At 65.2% G+C, this 15,554-nt stretch overlaps 1 protein-coding gene across 2 annotated transcripts in view; it reads left to right on the forward strand.

Annotated features, from left to right (window-relative positions):
• Window positions 1-1,508: 1,508 nt before the first annotated feature.
• SCARB1 (scavenger receptor class B member 1) overlaps window positions 1,509-15,554 on the forward strand; it is a 31,287-nt gene continuing 17,241 nt past the window's right edge. The window contains exons 1-2 of one of the 2 annotated variants that reach the window (XM_084867447.1): window positions 1,509-1,881; window positions 14,648-14,805. In XM_084867447.1, coding sequence (XP_084723573.1) covers window positions 1,756-1,881; window positions 14,648-14,805 — 284 coding nt within the window. In that variant the 5' untranslated portion in view covers window positions 1,509-1,755. The remainder of the gene's footprint in view (window positions 1,882-14,647; window positions 14,806-15,554) is intronic. The other variant, XM_084867446.1, reaches the window with a different exon arrangement.

The following is a 15,554-nucleotide window of genomic DNA, read 5'->3' on the forward strand; positions in this document are numbered from 1 at the left end:
TTTTATTAATTCTTAATCTTCACCCAGGATATTCCTCCCATTGATTTTTAGAGCGTGGAAGGGGTGGAGCACTAGAGAGAAAGAGAGAGCGAGAGCGAGAGCGAGAGCAAGACAGCGAGGGAGAGAGAGAGAGAGAGAGAGAGGGAAATCCAGAGGCCTGCGGACTGAAGGGTCCTGGGTTTGATCCCGGTCAAGGGCATGTACCTGGGTTGCGGGCACATCCCCAGTGGGGGGTGTGCAGGAGGCGGCTGGTCGATGTTTCTAGCTCTCTCTCCCTCTCCCTTCCTCTCTGTAAAAAAATCAATAAAATATATATTTTTTAAAATTAAAATTAAGATCCATTGGTAGAGCTAGAGGCATGTGCCCTTGACCGGATTCGAACCCAAGACCCTTTAGTCCACAGGCCGCACACCGCCTTCGGGGGACGGGGGCGCGCCAAGGTCCGAATGCAAAACACAGACGCACGTGGGCCTGGCCGGGTGGCGCGGGCGATAGGGCGGCGGGCGGCGGGCTGGGCGGCGGGCGGGAGTCCCTCTGGCTCAGGGTGGCAGGAGGCCCTGCTGATAAGGTGGCTCCCGCTCCCAGGAGGAAGGAGCCGGGCAGATATCTTGGGGTGCAATTCCAAGTCCAGGGTGTCAGGAGCCCGGGGCAGGAGTCTCAGGCTGGCTCTGTGTGTGTGTGTGTGTGTGTGTGTGTGTGTGTGTGTGAGAGAGAGAGAGAGAGAGAGAGTAGGGGAGGGGGCAGAAATGAGGGTACACAGGCCCGCCCCCCCCCCCCGGGAAGTCTCACTAAAAGTGAACCAGGCCCCGGCCCGTGTGGCTCAGTGGACAGAGCCTCCGCCTGCGGACTGAAGGGTCCCAGGTTCGATTCCAGGCCTTGACACCTACAGGGATTGCCCGCTCGATCCCCAGCAGGGGGTCCATGGGGGGAAAAGAGGACATATGTAACACTTTCAACAGTAAAAAATTAGTTAAGCCGAAACCGGTGTGGCTCAGTGGATAGAGCGTCGGCCTGTGGACTGAAAGGTCCCGGGTTCGATTCCGGTCAAGGGCATGTGCCTGGGTTGCGGGCTACATCCCCAGTAAGGGGTGTGCAGGAAGCAGCTGATCGATGATTCTCTCTCATCGATGTTTCTACCTCTCTCTCCCTCTCCCTTCCTCTCTGTAAAAAATCAATAAAATATATATATTTTTTTAAATTAAAAAAAAATTATTTAAAAAACCCTTTTTTACAAAAAACGTGAAGCATGAGGCCCGTCCAGGCTGGAGAAGGGCCGGGAGGGGCCCGGCGGGAGGGGGCCCGGCGGGAGCAGGTGGCGGGGGAGGGGGACCAGGAAGCGGAGGGGGCGGGGCCCGCCCAACGGCCGCCCGGAGCCCCGGGGCCTCCCCGGAGGGAAGCGGGGGCGGGGCGGCCCCGCCCCCTCGGACCGTCCGATCGGCGCCCCGCCCCGGCCCGCCCCCCGCCCGCCCCCCGCCGGCGCCTCCCGAACCCGCGGCCCGGCCCGGCCCGGGGGGCGGCGCGGCTCCGGCGGCTTAAAGCGCGGCCACCTGCCCGGCCGCTCCTCCCGCCGCCGCCCCGGGTCCGAGCCGCCGCCTCTGCCCTCTGCGCCCGGACCGCTGCCCGGACCCGCTGCCCGGACCGCTGCCCGGGGCGCAGACCAGACCTGCTGCCCGGACCGGAGCCCGGATCCCGCTGCCCGGAGCCGCTGCCCGGACCGGAGCCCCGGGCGCAGACGGAGCCGCGTGGCGGGCGGACATGGGCGGCCGCACCCGGGCGGGCTGGGCGGCCGCGGCGCTGGGCGGCCTCGGGCTGCTGTGCGCGCTGCTGGGCGCCGTGATGATCGTGGCGGGGCCGCCCTTCATGCGGCAGCAGGTCCTCAAGGTGGGTGCCCGGGGCGGCCGGGGGCGAGGGTGGGTGCCCGGGGCGGCCGGGGGGCAGGGGTGGGTGCCCGGGGGGCCAGGGGGCGGGGGTGGGTGCCCGGGGGGCCAAGGGGCGGGGGTGGGTGCCCGGGGGGCCGGGGGGCGGGGGTGGGTGCCCGGGGCGGCCAGGGGGCGGGGGTGGGTGCCCGGGGGGCCAGGGGGCGGGGGTGGGTGCTGGGACGGGACAGGCTGGGGGGGTGGGATCCCCGCCGCTGCGCCCTCCCCTCCCTGCGGCGCCCTCGGCTGGCTGAGGCCGGGCGCGCAGGGAGCACCCATGGGTGCACCCTGGGGCTTGGCGGGAGGCTCGCCGGAAAGGCCCCGGGGCCCACCACGCGGGAGCCGACCTCGCGCTCCGGTGCCCCCGCCCGGCGGTGCTGGCGGGCGCGCTGTGGGGCTGCCCCGGAGGGAGTGGGGAGAGGGGAGCGCCCACAGCCCGCGGGGTGTCTGTCCACCCGGCCACCTCTGCCTGGTCCCCGGAGCCGGCGGTCAGGAGGTCATGGGCTCCTGGGTGCCAGGCCTGGTGGGTGCCAGGTGCCTCTCCGGGCAGGGGCCCCTCTGGGAGGCCGGCCGCTCCCCCTGCCTGCCCTGCCCCCGGGCAGGATAAGCCGCTTTTCTCCCTGGACCCTCGCCGGGCGGGCGGGCGGGCACAGGCCCAGCTGGGCGGGCAGGCAGGTCCCCGGCGCCCACAGCGGCTCCCCGTCACACAGTCCGCCCCCAGGGCCGGCCAGCGGCCTCCGACGATCAGCGCCTGCCCTGAGCCAGGCCGCCGGTGTGAATGAGTCTGGAGTTGCCCCAGGGCCACGGGGGCCGCCGGCTGCACTTGAGCTCCCAGCGGCCGGAGCGGTGGGGCCACGGCGGGCACCGGGCCACCTCTGCCCACGTCCGCCGGCGGCGCTGCGGGGGCGGGACTGTCTGTCCGGCCGCCGGCCGCGCTCCCTCCCCGCTCGCTGTAGGGTGACGCCGTCGGAACGGACTGTCCGGGACCCCCCCCCCCCATGTCCCAGGCCCATGCCCATCACAGGGGCCTGGAGAAGGAAGGAATGAATGAATGAATGAGTGAGTGAGTGAGCGAGTGAGCGAGCGAAGGAAGAAGCCCTCCTCTGCTTAGACCTGGCCCACCCTCCCTGGGACCCGCAGGCAGGGACGGAACCAGGCGGTCCTCGGTCTCCGGTCTCCGGACTCCGGTCCGCGGTCCCCGGTCTCCGGTCTCCGGACTCTGGTCCCCGGTCCCTGGCCTCCGGTCCCCGGTCTCTGGTCTGCGGTCCCCGGCCTCCGGTCCCCGGTCCCCGGTCCCCGGTCTCCGGTTTGCGGTCCCCGGCCTCCGGTCCCCGGTCTCTGGTCTGCGGTCCCCGGCCTCCGGTCCCCGGCCTCCGGTCCCCGGTCCCCGGTCTTCGGTCCGTGGTCCCCGGTCCCCGGCCTCTGGTCTCCCATCCCCGGTCTCGGTCTTCGGTCTGAGGTCCCCGGTCTCTGGTCTCCCATCCCCGGTCTCGGTCTTCGGTCTGAGGTCCCCGGTCTCCGGCCTCCGGCCCCCGGCCCCAGGTCTCTGGTCCCCGGTCTCCGGTCCCCGGCCTCCGGTCCAGGGGAGGCGGTTTTGGAGCTGAGTCTCTCAGCCGCGTTGCAGTCTGTGTTTGGTTTTCAGGTCTTGTCCGAAGTCCGGGGGCCTGAGGGCGCGGGATCCCTGTGGCGGCGCTGAGCCCGGGCTGCTCCCGGGCTCTGCGTGTGTTTTGCGTGTCGGAGCGTGCTGTTGGCTTTGCAGTTTTGGGGTGTTTTGTGTTTTGCTTTGTCCTCGGGGATGGGGGGGGCGTGGGGACCCTCAGACTACAGACCTGCAGCCTCCCGGCGGCGCCGGCAGCAGGGGTCAGTGAGCTCGGTCTCGGCCGGTGCTGAGGGCGCGGAGGGCTGGCCCGGTGGCGTGTCTGTGTGTGTGTTCTCTGTGTATGTGTGTGTGTGTGTGGATGTGTGTGTGTGTTCTGTGTGTATTCTGTGTGTATGGGTGTCTGTGTGTGTGTGTGTTCTGTGTGTATGGGTGTCTCTATGTGTGTTCTCTGTGTGTGTGTGTCTGTGTGTGTGTTCTCTGTGTATATGTGTGTGTGTATGGATGTGTGTGTGTGTTCTATGTGTATGGGTGTTTCTATGTGTGTTCTCTGTGTGTGTGTGTGTCTGTGTGTGTGTTCTCTGTGTATATGTGTGTGTGTATGGATGTGTGTGTGTTCTGTGTGTATTCTGTGTGTCTGTGTGTGTGTGTGTGTTCTGTGTGTATGGGTGTCTCTATGTGTGTTCTCTCTGTGTGTGTCTGTGTGTGTTCTCTCTGTGTATATATATATGTGTGTGTGTGTATGGGTGTGTGTGTGTTCTGTGTATATGGGTGTCTCTGTGTGTGTGTGTTTTCTGTGTGTATGGGTGTCTCTATGTGTGTTCTCTGTGTGTCTCTGTGTGTGTTCTCTCTGTGTATATATATTTGTGTGTGTATGGGTGTGTGTGTGTGTGTTCTGTGTGTATGGGTGTCTGTGTGTGTTCTGTGTGTATGGGTGTCTGTGTGTGTGTTCTCTGTGTGTGTGTATGGGTGTCTGTGTGTGTTCTCTGTGTGTGTCTGTGTGTGTGTTCTCTCTCTGTGTGTGTATGGATGTCTGTGTGTGTGTGTGCGCATGGGTGTCTGTGTGTGTGTATGGGTGTCTGTGTGCATGGGTGTCTGTGTGTTCTCTGTGTGTGTGTGTGTATGTATGTATGGGTGTCTGTGCTCTGTGTGTGTGTGTTCTCTGTGTGTGTGTATGGGTGCCTCTGTGTGTGTTCTCTCTGTGTGTGTGTATGGGTGTCTGTGTCTGTGTGTGTGCCCGGGCACCGCCTCCTTTCCCGGCCGCCCCGTGCCCCGCCGCCCCGGGCGGCATTCCGGCTGGAAGCGGAGGGAGCCGGGCGTCCTCGCGGCCGGATTGGCCAGGCGGGTGGCGTGAAGGCGCCCCCGGACGCCAGCCGGCCAGGCTGCCCGGCTTCCTCAGGAGGTGCCAGGCCCCGCGCTGGCGGCGCTCCCGGCCCGTCCGCCATGAATGGGCGCCTGTGCTTTGATTTCTGTTTTGATGTCTTCGGGCCCCTTCGCTTTGAAAACAACCGACGGGAACACAGGGACCATTTTCCTCCCGTTCCCTCAGAGGCCTCCCCGCCCCCCGGGCCGTGGCAGCATCCTACACGCTCATACGTGTTTTACAAACATGCCCATGTCAGTGAGGGGGGAGAGAGACAGGAACAGCGTGAGGAGAGAGATCTCGGACCGGCCGCCTCCCGCACGCCCCACCGGGATGGAGCCCGCGCCCGGCCTGTGCCCCGCCCGGGATCGAGCCCTGACCCCCGGGCCTCAGTGAACGCCCCGCCCGGAGCCCCCGGCCGGCCGCGCTGTCCTCTCCCGTCCCGGAGGGGCTCCGGGCCGTTTCCCCGCTGCTCACGGCGAGGACAGGCAGAGTGCGCAGGCGGCCGGCTCCCGGGCCCGGGGCCCGGCCTGCTCCGGGGGGCGGGGGGGCGGGCCTGGGGCGGCACGGCACCGGCAGACGGGGCCGGCGGGTGCCTGTGCGACACGGTGAGGGCACGGGCGGTGGCATGTGTGTGCGTGTGCACGCGTGCGTGTGTGTGTGTGTGTGAGTGTGTGTATGTGTGAGTGTGCGCGCGTGTGTGTATGTGTGCATGTGTGTGTGCGCGCGTGTGTGAGTGTGTGTATGTGTTTGAGTGTGTGTGTATGTGAGCGTGTGTGAGTGTGTGTATGTGAGTGTGTGTGTGTATGTGTGAGTGTGTGTATGTGTGAGTGTGTGTGTGTGAATGTGTGTGTGCATGTGAATGTGTTTGAGTGTGTGTGCGCGAGTGTGTGAGTGTGAGTGTGTGTGTGTGTGTGTATGTGAGTGTGAGTGTGTGTGTGTGAGTGTGTGTGTGTGTGTGTGTATGTGTGAGTGTGTGTGTGTGAATGTGTGTGTGCATGTGAATGTGTTTGAGTGTGTGTGCGCGAGTGTGTGAGTGTGTGTGTGTGTGTGTGTATGTGAGTGTGAGTGTGTGTGTGTGAGTGTGTGTGTGTGTGTGTGTGTGTGTGTAAATGCCGGCGCACTGCGGCTCCTGGGGCTCCGGCACAGCCGCTCTGTAACAGGCGGAGGCGGCGGTGATGAGGAAACAGGCAGGACAGAGGTCGGGGCGGCGGGCGGGCGGGGGTGACACAGCTGTGGTCCCGGGGGTCGGGCTGGAGCTCTCGGACGCCCCGTGCCGGGAGGGAGCTGGGGTCTCAGTCCCGTCGGTTCGATCCCCCCCTCCCCCCAGGTGCTCACACCCGGGCTGTGGCTCCATCCCCGTGGGGGCGTGCGGGAGGCCTCTGGTGCCCCCCTCTCCCCCTGCCTTCCTCTCTGACATCAGTGAAAACATACCGTTTCTGTAAAAGGAAATACATGAAGGAGCAGCTAACCCACGGCTTTCTCCTGAGAACGGCCAAATGGGTCAGACCCGAACCAGGAGGCCGGAGGGCCGAGCCCGGGTCCCAGACCGCCCCCCCCCCCCCGGGGCAGGGCCCGATGAGCGGAGCCCCCCGGCCCCCCCCCCCGGGGACAGGGCCCACTGAGCAGAGCCCCCCCCCGGGCAGGGCCGCTGAGCGGAGCCCCGGCTCTGGGCCACCCCTGCTTCGGTCCAGGGGGATTCTGGGACTTGTCTCTCATCGCCACGGCAGTTGGGCAATGGGAGCGTCAGGCAGTCAGCTGCTCAGTGACCGTGCTGGTATGTGCGTGCCGGGAGAGAATGTAGGAGGCAGAGCCGGGGACGGGAGCCGGGCGCCCACCGCCGGGGTCGGGCCTGCAGGCCGGCCCTCTGGCCCCTGTGCCCTGGGAGCGCACGGTTTGTCTGTTTAAAGGGGGAGACCGCCTCTGAGTGTTTAAAACGGATCTGTGTGGATGTCCGAGAGGAAGGGAGAGGGAGAGACAGAATCGCCTGTGGTGAGAGAGGACCGCGGCTCCTGCCGCCCGCACGCCCGGGCTGTGCCTGGCCGGGGGTCAGCCGTGACCTCTCGGCTCCTGGGCCCCGCCGGCCGGCTTCCCTCGGCTCCGGACGGTCCTCCGCCCGCCGGGCCTGGTCCCCTCGGAGGCTCCGGCTGGCTTTCCCCGCTGCCCGGGAGGCTCACCCCGCACCCATGTCTGCGTGGCTCATCCCCGTTTCCCTGAGAGCCGACCCGGCTCCCTCCTGGGCGCTCTTTCTCGCCCGAGAGCAGGGCCTGCTGGGGCTGGGGCTGGGGCCGGGGCTGGTGCAGGGGCAGGGGCTGGAGCTGGGGCAGGGGCTGGGGAAGAGGGCAGGGGCTGGGGCAGGAGCTGGGGCTGGGGCAGGGGCTGGGGAAGAGGGCAGGGGCTGGGGCAGGAGCTGGGGCTGGGGCAGGGGCTGGGGCTGGGGCAGGCGCCGGGGCCGGGGCAGGGGCTGGGGCAGGGGCTGGGGAAGAGGGCAGGGGCCGGGGCAGGGGCCTGGGCCGGGGCAGGGGCAGGGGCTGGGGCTGGGGCAGGGGCTGGGGAAGAGGGCAGGGGCCCGGGCCGGGGCTGGGCTGTCAGGGTCGCTGTGGTGTCCCCAGGCGGGTTCACGGATGGCGGTGTGAGCAGAGGTCAGCGCTGAGGCCCCTGCTCCTCCCCCGCCGCCCGGCCGCCCGGCCGCTGTGCCCTTTGGCAGAGCCGCCCCTCAGTCAGAAGGCGCGGCCGCGATGTAATCAGAGGAGATAACAGTAACGAGCGGAGATAACAGTAATGAGCGCTCCGCCGTCACCCAGCTCGCCGAGCCGGGCGCCCTGTGGTACCCGGCCGGGGACGCAGACTGGGAGCTCACCTGCCTGGGCCACCCGGCCGAAGGGGCAGAGCCAGGCTGACTGTCCAGGGAGCCTGGGCGACCCCGTGGCCTCCTCTGCGTCCGGGCAGCTGGCCTGGCTGTTGGGGGCAGGGCCCGCCTCCCTCTCCTGTCCCTGGTGGCCAGGGCGGGGGCTCCCCTAACCCTAACCCGTCCTCCAGAGCCGCCGGGATGCCCCCCCCCCCTTCAGGGCCACGGCCGGACTCCAATGCCCAGCGAGCCAGGAGGCAGCCCTGCCCGTCCCGCGGGCCCTGCCCGTCAGCTGTGCCGGAGGGCATCGGGGTGGCGGATGGCCCGCTCCCGGGCCCGGACGGCTGGTGTTTCCTGCAGGCCCCGCACCTGGCCGCTTAGGGAAGCCGTGGACTGGGCCCGGGTACTGAGGTGAGGCTCGTGGCCGTGGACCGGGCCCGTGGAACTGGGTCGTGGGCCGTGGCCGTGGCCGTGGCCGTGGATAGGTGCCGTGGCCGGGTGCTCCCGTCCGGCTCCATTTGCTGTTTTCTGCCTCTCCCGCCCCCGTGAGGCACTTCCTTATCCCGGGCGAGCGAGCCACGCTGGGCTCCGGGCGCCGCTGGGAAGCAGCACACGTGCCTGAGCGTTCGTTTTCGGTTCCTGCTCTCTCCTGGCAGACTCGCTGCTCCCCGGCTTCACAGTGAGGCGTGCACACGTGTGTGCTGATGTCTGCACACGTGTGTGCTGATGTATGTGCACGTGGGTGCTGATGTCTGCACACATGACCCAATGGTGCACACAACTGGTAGCCCACAAACCTGTGTGAGCATGTGCCCATGTGTGTTTAGTGTGATCATATGCCAAAGTACACGCACACATGCTCACTGTGTCAACAGGTGCAGGCACGTGCCTCTGTATTGGTGCATACATGGAATGCATGTATGCATGTGTTGGTAATGTGCCCACGCCCCAACACAACCTATGTGAGCCCATGTGTTTGCATGTGGGCAACCATGTGACAATGTGTGTTGGTGTATGTGGGTGTGTGATTACATGTGTGGGTAAGTGCGCTCACACGTCACTATGGCCCCATGATCACACATGGACACACGCACACACAGTGTTTATACAAGTCTCTGTTGGTGTGTGAGCACACATGAACACACATGTACATGGGCTTAGAGGGCTCCCAGGACCGCACGGAGGGCCTCGGCGGGACCCCCCGCGGGGCGGCCTGGCCCCGGGGAGCGGCCGTGGGAGCTGAGAGACAGAGAAACGGGGGGGCCCGGCTGGCAAGGCCCTGGGGGGACTGGGGTTGGGGTGGGGGTGATTCGGTCTGGTTTGCAGCTGGGAGCCCTGAGCCCGGAGGCCCAGACCTGTGACCCAGGGACCGCTGACCCGGTCACCTCTACAGTTTCTGTTCCCTCCCCGGTACACACACACACACACACACACACACACACACACACACGCACGCCCCCCGTTCCTTCCTGTTCCCGCGGCGGGGAAGGAACAGGAGTGGCCTGACCCTTGCTCGCTTCTCCTATTCCGGGAGCTCCTTCCCCTGGGGCCCTCGGCGGCTCCGCGGACACTCGGAGGTGCCTCCAGCCCGTCTGCCCGTCTGTCTGTGACCCCTGACCTCGGGGTGTCAGAGGACGCAGACGCTCTATCCACTGAGCCACAGGAGCCCCTGTGAGCCCAGGCACTCCCGTGAGCTGTCCCCATCGCTGTCCACGCCTGACCGCCCCCGGCCTGACCGCCCCCTGGCTCGGCGCCGGCTCCAGCTCCGGCTCCGGGGCCGAGGCAGCCCGCCCGCTGTGCTCCCCACGGAGCCGGCAGGAGGTGGTTCTGTCGTGGAGAAGCCGGACCTGAGGATGCTCTCCCACTGCGTTTTGTGCCCTGGCCAGTGTGGCTCAGTGGATAGAGCCCCGGCCTGCAGACTGAAGGTTCTCAGGCTCAGTTCTGGTCAAGGGCACCTACCTGGGCTGCAGGCCCGACCCCCGTCCCCGGTCGGGGCCCCTGCAGGAGGCCACCCATTGAGGTGTCTCTCCCGCGGGTGCTCCTCTGTCTCCCCCCTCCCTTCCACTCTCTAAAAACCAACGGGGAAAGTACCCTCGGGTAAGGATTCAAAAAAAAAGAGAGAGAGAGAGAGAGAGAGCGCATGTGGCTGCGGAGAGAACGGTGGCCAGAATGTGGAGCGGGCCGTGCAGGGGAAGCCAGCCGTGGCCCGGTGGCCCACACCGGCCGCCGTCACACCCCTCCCCGCGGAGCCAGCCGCGTCTCCCACACGCCGCCCGCTCGATGTTGGAGAGTCCAGGCAGCGGGCCAGGCGCTCGGGACACAGAGACCAACACCACGGAGGTCCCTGCCCTCCCGGCCCCGGTGCCCCCGGGCAGACAGCAAACACGCTGCGGGTCACATGCTCCCTGTCCCTCCGGGCCCCGGGCCGGCCCCACCACTGAGCCCCCCGGCCGGCAGGCTCCGCAGGTCTCGGGTGGCCGCGGGGAGAACTGGGGTGCAGCTCAGCGCCATCCTTTCCTTCTCCTCTGGGGAGACCAGAGGGAGCCCTCGGGCCCGCCGCCCACACCGGTGGCGGGTTCCCGGCAGCTGGTTGGGAGGAGCTGTTCCGCGCCAAAGCCGCCGGCTTGTGCCAAAGTTCAGGCTTTGTCTGCCGCCCGGTGGGCGGCTCCGGTGTGCCGGAGGGCGCGGGGCGGGCCGTGCCCTTTGCCAGGACCTGCCGGGCGGTGCGGGGAGCCCTCCGGACGCGTAGCCGGCAGGCATGCTCTGCACGAGGCCGGCGCCCGCTCCACGGGCCCGGGCGGGCGTGGCCCCAGCCGCCCTCTGTGAGCTGGGGGTGCCCGGTGCGGACCTGAGCACAGCCATGTGGGTGAGAGGTGTGCGGGCGGTGCCACGAGGTGGCTCTGCATCCATGGCATTTATTTTTATTTTTAAAAACACCAGCCCTGGCTGGTGTGGCTCAGTGGACAGAGCGTCGGCCTGAAGACTGAAAGGTCCCGGGTTCGATTCCCGGTCAGGGCACATGCCCTGGCTGCAGGCCGCATCCCGTGTGGCGTCTACAAGAGGCAGCTGATCAGTGATTCTCTCTCATCACTGCTATTTCCATCTCCCTCCCCCTTCTTCTCTGAAATCAGTTAAAAAAGCATATATATTAATATATATATAAAACCACTTAAAAAAAAAAAAAAATATATATATATATATATATATATATATATATATATATATAATTTTATTGATGTCAGAGCACAAGGGAGAGGGAGAGAGAGAGAAACATGCATGATGAGAGAGGATCATGGACCGGCTGCCTCCTGCACGCTCCCCACTGGGGACGGAGCCGGCAACCCGGGCCTGTGCCCTGACCGGGAGTCGAACCCTGACCTCCTGGCTCACAGGTCGCGCTGAGCCCTGAGCTGGGCCATGGGGCGCCTTTTTCTGTTAGAAGGACGTCTGTCCCGGAGTCAGGGCCGCCGAGCCCACAGGCTCCTCTGAGACCCTGAACTGTCTGCGCGGAGGCCGCGTCCCCATGGGGCCCCACTCGGAGGCTGGTGGACGCGGTTTCCGGGGGCCCGTCTGACCCCGGCGGCATGAGCGCCCGGCCCGCACCCCAGCACGCCGGGCACCTCCAACCGGTGCTGGCTCCCGGAGCCGGACTGTCTGAAGCTGCTTCGTGTGTGTGTGCCGTGTGTGTGTGTGTGTGTGTGTGTGTATGAGTGTGTGTATGAGAGTGTGTGTATGTGTATGAGTGTGTGTGAGTGTGTGTGCCGTGTGTGTGTGCTCTGTGTATGTGTGTGTGTGCGTGTGTGTGTGTGTGCATGCCGTGTGTATGTATGAGTGTGTGTATGAGTGTGTGTGTATGTATGAATGTGTGTGCGTGCACGTGCGTGCCGTGTGTATGTATATGTGTGTGTGAGTGTATGTGAGTGTGTGTGCCATGTGTTTGTGTGCCGTGTGTGTATGTGTGTGTGCGTGTGTGTGCGTGCCATGTGTATGTATGAGTATGTGTGTGTGTGTGAGTGTGTGTGCCGTGTGTGTGTGTGCCGTGTGTGTGTTTGTGTGCCGTGTGTATGTGTGTGTGTGCGTGCGCGTGCGTGCCATGTGTATGTATGAGTATGTGTGTGTGTGAGTGTGTGTGTGTGAGTGTGTGTGTGCCGTGTGTGTGTGTGCCGTGTGTGTGTATGGGTGTGTGTGTGTGTGCCGTGTGTGTGTAATGTGTGTGTGTGTGCGTGCGCGTGTGTGCCGTGTGTATGTATGAGTGTGTGTGTATGGGTGTGTGTGTGTGTGCCGGGCGAGGGGCCGGCTCTGGGGCTCCTGGGCCGGGGTGCGCTGTCCGGTGGCTCACGCCCTCGGCCCCGCCACGTGTCCCTGGAGCGAGGCCACGGCCGCCGAGGCGGCTCATTGGGCAACAGAGCTTGTGACCCAGGGAGGCCGGAGCGTCTGAGGGCGGGCCCGGGGCCTCACTCGCTCCTTCCCGGGGGCCCGGGGCCAGTGGGAGCGAGGCCGCCGGCACCTGGGGAGGGACAGGGCCGAGCTCTGGGCTCTGCGGCCCGGCTGGTTCTGTGCGAGCTGCTCGGCTCCGCTGTTGTCATCGCTGCCACATGCCCGGCCCGTGATGCTCAGTGGTGAGCGTCCACCTAGGAGCCAGGAGGTCAGGGTTCCATTCCCGTGAGGGCACAGGCCTGCATGGCAGGCTGGATACCAGTAGGAGGCATGCAGGAGGCAGCTGATCCATGATGCTCTCAGCCTCAGTCCCAGCCCCAGCCTCAGTCCCAGCCCCAGCCTCAGCCTCAGCCTCAGCCCCAGCCTCAGCCTCCACCCCAGCCTCAGCCCCAGCCCCAGCCCCAGCCCCAGCCCCAGCCTCAGCCTCAGCCTCAGCCCCAGCCTCAGCCTCCACCCCAGCCTCAGCCCCAGCCCCAGCCCCAGCCCCAGCCCCAGCCTCAGCCTCCACCCCAGCCCTAGCCCCAGCCCCAGCCCCAGCCTCAGCCCCAGCCCCAGCCCCAGCCCCAGCCTCAGCCTCTACCCCAGCCCTAGCCCTAGCCCCAGCCCCAGCCCCAGCCCCAGCCCCAGCCCCAGCCCCAGCCCCAGCCTCAGCCGCTGCTGGTTCTGCTGCTTCTCTGGGCCGGGAGCGGAGACACAGCTGAGGCCTAGCTGCTCTCAGGGAGGAAAGGCCGGGGTCCAGACCCCAAACCACAGGACTAGGATTCGGGGGGGGGGTCCCTGGGCGAGGTCCGGCCGGCAGCGGACTGTCCGGAGAGGCCTGGGCTCTCCGCCCGCCCGGCACCTCCCGGACCTGCCCCTCGTCCCTGCTCGGCTCCGCCCGCCCGCCCGCCCGCCCGCCCGCCGCCCGGCTGCCCCGCAGCGGCTCCCTCGGGAGGGGAGGGTCTGCTGCTCGGGCCGGGGGTGTTGGCGGCCACGCGGCTATTTTAAGACGTGTTTGTAAAGTGCGCCTGTTGCTGGCGGACATGCAGATAAGCCGGCTTCCTTCCTGGCCTTTGCCCGCTGCGTCCCCGGCCAAGACCACCCGCCGCCACCCGCCCGCCTGCTCCTCGCCACGCCCCCGGGCCCGCCAGCTCCCGCCCCTGTCGGGGGGGAAGGGTTTGATAAGAGGGGGCGCCCCCTCCCCACAGGGAGGTCACCGTCCGGGAGGGGTGCCAGGGCAGCTGGTGAGCCAGCTGTGGCCCGAAGGTGTGAGGCGGGGCTCAGGGGTGGGGCCTCGACCTGGGAACCAGGAGGTCCCGGTTCGATTCCCGGTCGGGGCCCAGGCCCGGGGTGCGGGCTCCATCCCCAGTGGGGGGTGTGCAGGAGGCAGCCGGTCCATGATCCTCTCTCTTCACGGATGTTTCTCTCCCTCTCCCTCTTCCTTCCTCTCTGAAATCAATAAAAATATATATATTTTTAAAAATCAGTGTCTCATAAAAAGGGTAGGAGGTGCTGTGGGTAGATAGCATATGTTTGCGGTCCATGATTCTCTCTCAGCACTGACGTTTCTCTCTCCCTCCCTCCCTCTCCCTTCCGCTCTGAGATCAATAGATACATAAAAAGAAAAAGAAGCCCATGAAACGGGGGGGGGGGGATCTGGAAGGAGTGGCCGCTGAGCCCTTAGGTGGGGTGACCCCATCACTGCACCACAGCCACCCCCTCGCCCCCCCACCCCATGGGGTCTGGGTCCCAGGCTCCTCGTCCACATTCGGACTGAGCTGGAGACGGCCTGGTGCTCCCCACGGCCCCCCAGCTCCCCACCCCACTCCCAGCCTGTGGCCTTCACCTCACAGTGCAGGGGTAGGCCATCCGTCTCTGTGGTCCCGGCCCTGCCCCCACCCAGGCAGGACCTTCCTGGACAAAGGTCAGGGTCGGCTGCGGCTGCCGCTCACTTAGGCCCTCACTCAGAGTGAGGGGAAGCCAGGACAATCCAGTGAGGGGGGGCTGCGGGGGGAGGGAGCGCTGCTCAGGAAGGGGTCATGTGGTGAAGAGCTGAGAACAGCTCTGGCCGGTGTGCCTCAGTGGATAGAACATTGGCCTGTAGACAGAAGGGTCCTGGGTTCGATTCTGGTCAAGGGCCCATGCCCTGGTTGCAAGCTAGATCCCCAGGAGGGGATGTGCAGTTGGCAGCCGACCCGAGATTCTCTCTCGTCATGGATGTTTCTATTCCTCTCTCCCTCTCCCTTCCTCTCAAGTCAATAAAACACACGTGTGCACATGCGAGCGTGCACACACACACACACACACACACACACGCATAGCCAGACTCCCCATTCACTCTCATTGTGCAATTGTGCAGACCCCTCTCCGCCGGCCATGGAGGGGTGTGGGGGCTCCGTGGCTGTGGCTCCGTGGCGGTGGCTCCGTGGCGTGGCGGTGTGGGGTGGCTCCGTGGCGGTGGCAGGCATGGGTCCTGGCGCCTCCTCACGGGGTCTTCTCGCCCCCAGAACGTGCGCATCGACCCCAGCAGCCTGACCTTCAACGTGTGGAAGGACCTGCCGGTGCCCTTCTACCTCTCCATCTACCTGTTCGACGTGCTCAACCCCAAGGAGGTGCTGGTGGGCCGCCAGCCTCAGGTGCGGGAGCTCGGGCCCTACGTGTACAGGTGAGCGGTGGCGGGCAGGGCGGGCGTACAGGGCAGACAGGGCGGTGGGCAGGGCAGGCGGCGTGCCCAGCCCCGAGCTGGCTCCGGAGGCAGGCCCTGCCTCTGGGCCCCGCGGGCCGGCGGGGGGGCGCTGGCTGGTTCTGGTCACCAGGGGCGACGCTCAGCAGCTGTGCCCCAGGTTCGGGAGTCAGAAACTCCAGTCAGAGTCCGGGCCAGCATTCACTCGCTCCCTCATTCATTCATTCCCTCACTCATTCATCCACTCATCCACCCATTCACTCATCCAATCATCCACTCACTCACCCACTCATCCACTCATTCACTCATCCAATCATCCACTCATTCACTTGCTCCTTCATCCATTCACTCCCTCATTCATTCACTCACTCATTCAATCATTCAGTCATCCAATCATTCACCCACTCCCTCATCCAATCATTTACTCACTCATCCAATTCACTCACTCATTCATTCATTCACTCATCCACTCATTCACTCACTCATTCATTCATTCATTATTCACTCAGATGCTCCTCCACTAATTTATTCATTCTCTCATTGCTTCACTCGCTCATTCACTCCCTCCCTCATCCAATCATTCACTCATTTATTCATTCATTCACTCATTATTCACTCAGATACTCCTTCACTCATTTATTCATTCATTCACTCTTCCACTAATTTATTCGTTCATTGTTTCACTTGCTCATTCACTCACTCACTCATTCATTATCCACTCTGCAATCATT

Source organism: Pipistrellus hanaki (assembly GCF_964339955.1).
Source record: "Pipistrellus hanaki genome assembly, chromosome: 19".
Classification (NCBI taxonomy): domain Eukaryota; kingdom Metazoa; phylum Chordata; class Mammalia; order Chiroptera; family Vespertilionidae; genus Pipistrellus; species Pipistrellus hanaki.